The sequence below is a fragment of the Triticum dicoccoides genome, chromosome 7A (assembly GCF_002162155.2).
Source record: "Triticum dicoccoides isolate Atlit2015 ecotype Zavitan chromosome 7A, WEW_v2.0, whole genome shotgun sequence".
Taxonomy (NCBI): domain Eukaryota; kingdom Viridiplantae; phylum Streptophyta; class Magnoliopsida; order Poales; family Poaceae; genus Triticum; species Triticum dicoccoides.
The window spans coordinates 41,145,701-41,155,803 of record NC_041392.1 but is presented as its reverse complement, the minus strand read 5'-3'; the positions used below and the strand labels follow the sequence as shown (position 1 = coordinate 41,155,803).

General features: G+C 39.4%; 1 protein-coding gene across 1 annotated transcript; it reads left to right on the top strand.

Annotated features, from left to right (window-relative positions):
* The first annotated feature begins 2,226 nt into the window (after nt 1-2,226).
* Nucleotides 2,227-4,659, top strand: LOC119333002 (zinc finger MYM-type protein 1-like). Its single transcript, XM_037606049.1, has 2 exons — nt 2,227-2,605; nt 2,732-4,659. The coding sequence occupies exons 1-2, from the start codon at nt 2,227-2,229 to the stop codon at nt 4,657-4,659; spliced, it is 2,307 nt and encodes a 768-aa protein (XP_037461946.1).
* The last annotated feature ends 5,444 nt before the right edge of the window (nt 4,660-10,103 follow it).

The window sequence follows — 10,103 nt, the reverse complement described above, 5'->3', positions numbered from 1 at the left end:
GAAAGGCACATATAATGGCAAACATGGGCACATGAAATGGAAGTACATGACTACAGAATCTATCAAAGAAAAGAAAATACAACCCTGATGGGGAAACCGGTTCATACTGTTACACTCTAAAAAATATTGATTTTGAAGATAAATCAGACTGAAGTGTTATCACTTAGACTCTATCCAAATCTATTATATATAAAAAGTTCTTGATGGGTTAACCGGAAAAAAAGATAAATAAGTTAGAAATTACCACAATAATTAGAAACATATCGTCGTTGATTTGGTGGACCCATAACTTAAAAGATGTAATTAATGGATTAGATCTAAGTATGCTTTATCTCAAAGAGAGAAAAAAACTGCAGCTATCCTTAGCATGTACGAGCTGCTCTATCCGAAAATAAGTATTACGTGCAGTTCTGAGATTTAAAGAATATAGCGTTACCTTACGTGCATGCATAGGAGTAGGACTTCCTTCGAGAAAAAAAATATAAAACCTACATGGTAACATGCATGCATAGGACTTCTCTTAAAAACAAAAATCTACATGCATGCATGACGTGGGCATATTCCTTTCTAGATGCGTACATCCATACATGCTTATATGGATGCATAAAGAAATAAAAAAAGTACATGCGCTGCCGCTAGACAGGACATGGACTAAAAAATTTTTTTGGTACATAAGGAGATTTATTTTTAATATTCATAAGTTTACAATCTGCCAGTACAAGATTAGAAATAAAATCCGAACTATGTGGCAACCAACAAACGGTGCTACGGGTCGTACGAGCATAAATGGCCAGACAGCGTGCTGCTGTATTGCAAACCTTTTAGTGCATCCAACATATGTATGCTCCCATTAAACCTCAAGCAATAATCAACTTAACCTTTTGTATGTGTGAATATGATATATATTAAGAAAACATTAAGGGCCCACAAAAAAGAAAAATATTTTAAAAAATCCCAACATCAAACAGTTAATTTCTAAAGATAATAAATCTTGAAAAAACAATGTAAAAAAATTCTATCAACCGCCACATGCAGAGTGCATAGTATGCCCAATCGAAAAAATGCCCAAAACAAGCCGTAGGACCAGGGGTAAAATCAACACACCAATGTCTCCTCCATACCCCCTGTGCCAGCCGGTCATCATCCCTATCGTTCTGCGGCAGATTGCCTGGGCGATGGGGCCACCAGTGAGATCGATCGAGCCTTTCCTCTGGCTAACCATGTGTCTTCACCGTCATACCATAGTTCTCTCCCCTGTGCCATCCCTTTGCTGTAGCCGTCCTTTGTACATATACACCGGAATCTAGCCGAGCTAACATTGCTTATGTTTACTGCATGTCAAATAAAAATCTAGCATGACGGGTTTACTGGATATGTATAATATTTTGATACACTCTAACTTTATATACGAAACCGAAAAACACTTACAGTAAAAAACATTAAAGTACAATTAATATGACAATTAGCAGGCCCGTCGATGAGGGGGAGCGGAATGAGCGACCGCACAGGGCCTCCAAAATCGAGGGACCCCCATCGTAGAAAAAACCAGTATATAAAAGATCCGTTTCATTGGCTCACTTGATCGCTAAAAAATCAGTACATACAGGTACAGGAAAAAACCAGTACGTACTGGCTCCCTAGAACGTTAGAGGCCCAAATTAGCCTACAGCCCATTACCCCGATGGCCAGAGCGGAAGCCCTGGAGGTTCAGGAATCAGAAAAAGATACAAATCGTTCAATTCGCGAGTCGCGATTGGCGATGCCCTAGCAATTGTGCCGGCGTAGTTCAGTTGGCTCCGATCTGATCCGGGCCATCCGGCGATCCCATCGTCCATCTGCTGAACGCTGATCATCTGCTCATCTGATTGTGCCGGCGCAGTTCAGTTGCCGTGAAGACTGAAGACGCAACAGTCAATAGGGACGCCCGCTGTGTTTTAATCTTCAAGACCAAGGTTATTTTTCCAACTTATTTTCTTCTATTCAAACGATCTACACATTTAGTCATCTAGTTACTATTTTAAACTAATTACATTCTGTTTGATCACTTGTAATTTTGTTAGGTTTTGTGCTTGGATCTTCATCATGTCTACTAGAATTAGGAAGCATGATTCTGGTGCTTCAAAGCGTAAGAAGAAACAAAGACTAGATCGTGAGGCTCGATCTCAAACAGGTTCCCTCGATGGATATGTCGTGAGAATACCCCGACTTGATTTGGAAAATCAAACTATGGATGTTAATGTAGATGATGGTCATGATGACAATGACACAGAGGTTGAGGCTCGTGATGCAGAAATTGATGATGGTATTGCCGAAGAAGCGGGTGATGATAATGTTGCCGATGGGGGTGATCATGTTGATACTGCCAATGAAGGTGATAACGCTAATACCACCGGTGATGATAATATTGCTGATGACATCAAATATCCTTTTCCGTTTGATATATTTGATCCAAGAAATTGGGATGCACTTGATCCTAAAATGATAGATGTTTTGGTGCAAAAGGGTCCTAAAAGAGACTCATCTATTCAGCATGGTAAAAAGGACAAATTGTCTAGAAGGTTTTCTGCAGTATCATATACTAGAGTTCTCTCAAATGGGGAAAAGTGTGACAGAGAATGGCTTGTGTACAGCAAAGATCTTGACAAGGTATTTTGTTTTTGCTGCAAATTATTAAGAAAAGGGCTCGTGCGAGGGCAGTTAGCAAATGAAGGTTTCAGTGACTGGGATCATCTTGGTCATAGACTTAAAGAGCATGAAACTAGTAGAGAACATGTCACAAATATGACTACATGGTATGACTTGCGCCTTATGTTGGAGAAGAATCAAACAATTGACAAAGTTGCTCAGCGAGAACTTGAGAAGGAAAAGGAACATTGGAGAAAAGTTTTGCTTAGAATCCTCTTGATTGTTAAATTTCTTGCAGAACACAATATAGCATTCCGTGGTAGTAATAGTAAGTTGTACCAAGACAGCAATGGAAATTTCTTAGGACTTGTTCAAATGTTGGCTGAATTTGACCCAGTTATAAAAGAGCATGTTGACCGCATCACGAATGATAGAATTCGTGATCATTATCTTGGCCCCTCCATACAGAATGAGTTAATCAATTTGCTCGCTGCCGCAATCAAGTTGAAAATCATTGAGAAGGTAAAAGAAGCAAAGTACTTCTCAGTTATACTTGACTGTACTCCTGATGCAAGCCACCAAGAACAAATGTCTTTGATAATTAGGTATGTTGATGCATCTCAAGATTCTTTTTGCATTGAAGAATCCTTCTTAGGTTTTTTGGATGTGAATGATACCACCGCGCAAGGATTGTTTGATGTTTTACAAAAGGAATTGAAGAGTCTTGACCTTGATGTGGACAATGTGAGAGGTCAGGGATATGATAATGGGTCGAATATGAAAGGAAAAAATAAAGGAGTACAAAACAAAGTATTGGAAATAAACCGAAGAGCCTTTTATTCAGCTTGTGGTTGCCATAGTCTGAATTTGGCACTATGTGATATGGCAAAGTCTTGTCGTAAAGCAACAGATTCTTTTGGAGTTATCCAGCGTATCTATACAATATTTGCTAATTCTACTAAGAGATGGAAAATTCTCAAAGATAACATACCAGGATTGACTCTCAAGTCATTATCATCTACTCGTTGGGAGAGTCGTGTTGATAGTGTTCAGGCTATAAGGTTTCAGCTACCGGAAATAAGGGAGGCCTTATTGCAAGTGGCTGAAAGTGATAAAGATTCTTCGACACAAAATGAAGCTCAATCATTGGCGGAGAATGAACTTGGTGGCTTTGATTTTTTAGTATCAATCATCATCTGGTATGAAATATTATCCGCTGTTAATTTGATTAGCAAAGAGTTACAGTCAAAGGATATGCTTATTGATATTGCAATTGAATCTGTAAAAGGCTTGCTTTCCTTTTTCAAAAAGTATAGAGAAACCGGCTTTTCAAAAGCATTGGAAGTTGCCAAAAAAATTGCAGTGGAGATGGATATTCATCTAGAGTTCCGCACCAAGCGTAAAATCAAAAGGAAAAAACAATTTGATGAGGGTGAAGATGATGCATCTATCGACTCACAATCTGCAGAGGAGTCATTTAGGGTCAATTATTTTATACGTGTTGTTGATCAAGCTATAACTTCACTTACCATTAGATTTGAACAATATGAGGGGTATGAAAAGATATTTGGTTTCTTGTTTACTTCAGATAGGCTGCGATCACTAGATGACAAGAGTTTGATGGCTGCTTGTGTTAATCTTGAAGATGCACTTAAGAGTGGAGAACATACAGATATTGATGGACTTGAATTGTGTTGTGAGCTAATTTTCATCCAGGATTTACTTCATAAATCAATGGGTCCTCTTGACATTCTGAATTATTTGAAGAAGCGCTCCACAATCTATCCTAATGTTGTTATTGCATACAGAATTTTGTTGACCATTCCTGTAACGGTTGCATCTGCTGAAAGGAGTTTTTCTAAACTCAAGTTGTTGAAGTCCTACTTGCGTTCTACTATGACACAAGAAAGACTTAATGGATTGGCGACAATAGCACTTGAAAATGATGTCTTGGAGAAGATAAAGTACGAAGATATGATTGAAGATTTTATTTCAAGAAATACCAGACGGATGCTTCTTTTTGGTAGAACATGAGGTTAATGGTTAGTTTATTGCTTTCCTATCCCTTTACCTTTCCAGCTTTAATATTTGATATATGCCTAAATAAGGTACAGATAAACTGATTTGAAATTATATTATAAAGTGAGAGTATGCTTTGCGAATGTTAGTTCTTTCGTTATGTGAATTGATCAAAATTTGGGCCACATTTTGGTTTTCGCCCGGGGCCCCGAATTTCTGGAGACGGGCCTGACAATTAGCACATCGATAGCAATTTTTTTGGAGGAACACGTCGATAGCAAACTTACATATGCTTACACGAAAACAATGAGAAATATTATATTATTATCTAATAAAGGAAAATAATAAATCATCATGACAAAATGCATGAAAAATAACACAAATATAATGTATGTGATGTGATTGGTCATAAAAAATGTTAGTACGGTATGCACAATTAGCATTAGATGATAAATGGATAACACATATATCTATATATCAATAAAAAAACAAGCCTAAGAGAAAACTATGTTTGCAAAAATATTAAATTTGAAATGTCATCACATTTTTTTCAGTTTTTTAAGACAAATAAGTTATATGCTCTCATCATTGAACTTTCTAAAGTTCTAGCCTGCACATCGAGCGGGCCACTTTGCTAGTTGGAGGTAAAAGTTGTAGTGCACAGTAAGGAAATTTTGTGGCGTGTGAGATTAGGCGTGCCTAACTTTAAATTAAAATTAGAATTCATGCATGCCAAATAACATCTCCGTGCAACATGCACATACATCCACATAATATTATAATATAGCTCAACAAAAGATAGAGATTTTGCAGACATAAATTAGGACATGCAAACACGGGTTGTTGGTATAAAATAGTTGCATTTAGCGAAATTAGAAAACCCATATCTACACTGACCTGTAATATTATCAGTTTCGTGAACGTCAGTGGTGCTGTTGACCATGTATTGGATGTACTTTGGACCATTTGGTGTTATGAAAATATGGCAGTTATTTCACATAGACATGGAAGATAACCGTAGTCCTCGATTTGCTCGCTGAGTTATGTACGATATGAATGTTATCCAAAGGAGTAGGCGACCTCTCAGCTGCAGCAATACCTTCGGCTTCTTATACATTTCTTTCTCCTTTCTGTTCAAGCGAAAATAGGATAAAGCTACTTTAAAACACACTAACAATGGATGTGTTACAGCAGAAAGTGCAACGCACTATAAGCCTCGAATACCATTTTTTGCTAAGTTCTGTAACATTTCCTCTCTGTTGCTTATGCAAATATAAGCAGTTAATTTGCTTCTGAACTTGGCCAGCAGAAAGTGCCCACATATGCATCTCCCCGGCCAGCAGTCCAGCTTGGTGCTTCTCTGTTTCTGAGTTAAGTTGGTACTGTAATAATAGGAATCAGCCTATACTATTTTTCTTCTCACAAAAATCACTATTAATGTAAATGCTACTTGGGCCCAGAAAACGTATTGCTTTACCTCAACAACTACTTGTGTATGTGAGTAAATAGATCAAGAAATTACTTTCTAGCATTAGTTAGTTCCAGCAGCTCCTTCCTGCTATTATCCAAAATGTGCCTGTAATCACAATGTTCCTTTTATTCCTCCATAGCAGCATCCAACTACCATCGATAACTAAACTGTCTCTCATATTATGGGTTTCAACGACAATGCTGCCTAGAGGAAGTGGAGCCAGAATTATAAGCGATGGCGTGCCATTAGGACAGAGGTTGCGTGGCTCCGGGCAGATTACGGCAGCGTGCAACAACTTATAATATGACTAATGCACACGAACGGAAAACTGAATCAATTTGATTAAGTAAACAGTAGGCAAGACCAGAAGATCGGAATCTATTTTCATGTCAAAGAATATATTAGTTTGGTATATGAAACATGGCAAAAGTGGAAAATATGTAGCTCCTAATCACTTACCGTGGATTATTCAATGGGCTGGAGAATATGCAAACATGGATACGGCTAGTGGGTGCAGTAGTGACAGATGATAAACTCAAACGGTGGTGAGTTGAAAAGCCTCGCCACCAGTCCGCTGCAATTCCTTCACCTGGCAACCTAACCGATGGTGGCGTTCTCCTGATTTGCTTCAAACTGACATCAATACGCCTCCACCGTTGCATCAGCCTTCATCCATTACACGCCTATGGGAAATAAAATAGATGCTCGATCTCAGAGGACGAGCACTGATTTACTCATTGATACAAAACTGACTAAAAGATCAGTCCTAGCTTTTTTGTTCATTTATGGACTGAAGTGTAGCATCTATAAATATTTCAAACTTGAATCAAATCGGGAGAAACAGAACTTATTTGCCAACCTCGTGGTCATTTTGTTTGCCCCAGTTTTTGTAGCAGCCACCTTTTACCTGGGGTTACTCAACCAAGCATACCCTTTTTTGAGTAGTTAATATAATGCAGAACACGAATTATATGTAATTGGACCAGGTATAGTATTTTAACAGGAACCAAGCCTTCAATAAAACAGGGAGCAATCAGACTTGAAGCACTACAGCACGAATCAGTTGTTAAATTTAAAGTATCAACTTTCAGACTTGAAGCACTAAAGACTTTTGCTGAAAGATGTCATTATGTCAGTTTATGCTTGGCCACAATCACAAGCCAATAATGCTTAGATACCGCCTAAGAAAATATCTATACTTTCTTGTTTCCATAACAATGATGATTACTGTATGACGCTAGATTGGGTTAGTGTTCTTCTGATGCTATCAACTGAATGCAGATTTGCAAAGGCTAAATAAAGGGCGGAAGATATGAGAAGCTTACCAGCTTGGTGGCGTTCTTGAGGAGCTCAAGCTTGGCATGCACGGTGACGGGAACCCTGATGGCCACCATCTTGATCCTCCAATAATCTATGGATTAGGCGGCAAATGGTTCATAACTCTGTCCAAACTTTAAAAATCACGAAGGGTTGCGCCAATTCACTGCTCAATAAAAAAAATCATGCCAGTCTCTATCCCTTGCCAAGTCCCATTACAAAATATCTTTAATCTACCACTGCCCGACACGTACATGACACAAACACATAGACTTTCGGTCACCATATCCTCTCTCTTTCACTATAATAATCATCAAAATTTAGGAACACGCCTGTTGATGCTGCACTGAATTGTATGAACATCGTTCTTTCTACATCCTCCTAAACCTGAAATATGCAGAGTTAGAAAGTTTGTACTTTGTATACATATGATGATATTAAGAAAAGGAAAAAAGAGTATCAAGAACAGTTTTATATGTTTGGCCATGAGCCATTACAAACTTCGATATATCTATCTCTGCATATCGCAAACTATCACAAATGAAAAGTATTTTTTTTGTTTAGCTGCTCCATGGAACAACTTCTCTATATATATACTAAACATTCTCACAGATAACCAAAAATTAAAATGCGTATCAAGACATGAATATGTGTGTTTGACAAAGTAATTACCAGTCTCTGAACCATACTTCTAAAAACTGACAGGAACATGGTCATGAACTCCTCCCCAACGATCTCCCTGAAACCAAACACTCCCTGACCTATGGTCCTTCTCCTGCTGACCTGCCTGCCAATCAAGAAAACATAGGACCTTCACATCAACTCATGATCGCATATAAAAAAGTGATCGGCCATTGACTTGCGCATGTCTACCAAGAACAAAGAAGAAAATTTAATAAACTGAAGGTCCGACGATTAGGCTATTTTCCATTATAGCACAGATAAGCAAGTATACTTGGGATCAAGAAATCTAGCAGCTTCTAGTCAATACAGTAGCAACATATAGCAGTTTGTAATATCTCCCTGAACATCATCTACCACGTGGAAAGCAAAGCAAAAAAACACATCCCAAAAAAACAATGTGTTTCTCTCGAACAATTTCACTCGCTTGTTTTCTTCACAGATAGCCTGCAGGCAGCGGCGCCACAATTTTTTCAGAGATAGCCTGCAGCGGCACCGCAATGTTTCCTCTATCTGAATCTTTCCCCTACAAATCGATAGTAAGCCGTAGCCACGATCCCCTTTCTCTTCCATCTCATCTAAGATCCAACACCTCACCAACGACCCCTTGCCCCATGAGGAGGATCGCGCGGCGGACGGCTGGGGTTTCTGATGTGTCACAGAGGAAAGGGGCGGAGGGGATCGCCGTTGGGTTCCTGTCGATGTCGTAGTCGTCGGCTGGTGGTGTAATTGATATGGCCTAGAACGGATTGGATCGAGGGCTGGTGACCGAGGGGGGCGTGCGCCATGGGAGGGGGCGCTGGTGGGAGGGAGGAAGGAGGCGCCATGGGAGAGGAACACGAGGGGGCGCGGGAGCGGAGGTGCGGTGAGGAGACGGGTGGAGCGAGGGTGTGGGGACGGAGAGAAGCTTTCCTGGGCCGCCGAGGTTTCGCCGCCGCCGCTGAGCGCTCGTCGAGCTGCTGGACTCAGTGAAGTTGAAACGGGGGGAGAGAGAGGGAAAGAAGGAAGGGCACCGTGGGTTGAATCCACTGAAGGACGAGGGTATTGTGTAAAAATAGAACATTTTCTCATATCACTTAAGAAGGGACTGTGGGTTTCATTTTCATAAAATAGGAGGGCCTTTTTGCAAAAAGACCATGATGGGTGAGTGGGCGAAATGATACGTGCTTTATTAGTAGGTAAAGATAAAGATTAGGGGGTTAAAAGAGGAGAAAAAATGAACACGGGGTTATGTGAACCAACCACTTTGTTCATGGTAGTAAAATGAATTTTTTTCTAACAAATAATCTTGCCAACAAGTGCCCAAGTACACAAGTAGTTTACTTGGTCACTCAAGCACTACGTTGAGCATAGGATAGCTCTTGAGGACTGAGCACTCAATTCCCGACGACTCATATTCTTAATCTAGCAACTTTTTTTCTTGCAATGGTTTTGCTAAGGGTTGATGTAGGAGAGGAAGTTGTTGAGACTCCATGGGATGTGTCATACTCATGAAATCTAGCTAGAACCTACCAACGGTGGTCATATTTATATGGATGAGTCACACATGATGAGGTTATTTGAAACATTTATATAGTATATATTTCATGAGATATTTGAGCATGCAAGAGCTTCATCAATAATTGAAGTCTCTAATGCCATACATAAGGGCATGAACCATCTTTTGTTCGTACTTGGTTGATAAGTGTCCTTTCACATGCTATTAGCCAACTCATTCAATATTCTATGAGGTGAAGTCTTTAATTAATATGTGCATATAATGCTTGCTGACTAGCTTCAGATCGGAAATATTTGTGCTGCACATATCAGTATCTACCCTATCAATACTTGTGGACTCGGATAATTGGGCAGGTGAGCCAAAGCAACAAAACAAAGAGATGCTGAATTTTATTCTCGGTAATTAGATGTTGTTCCTTGAAACAAGGTGAATTGTGCCGTCATTTCTTCTCCTCTCCCCTGTCGTAAATACTCTTGTAAAAACAGAGAAGTT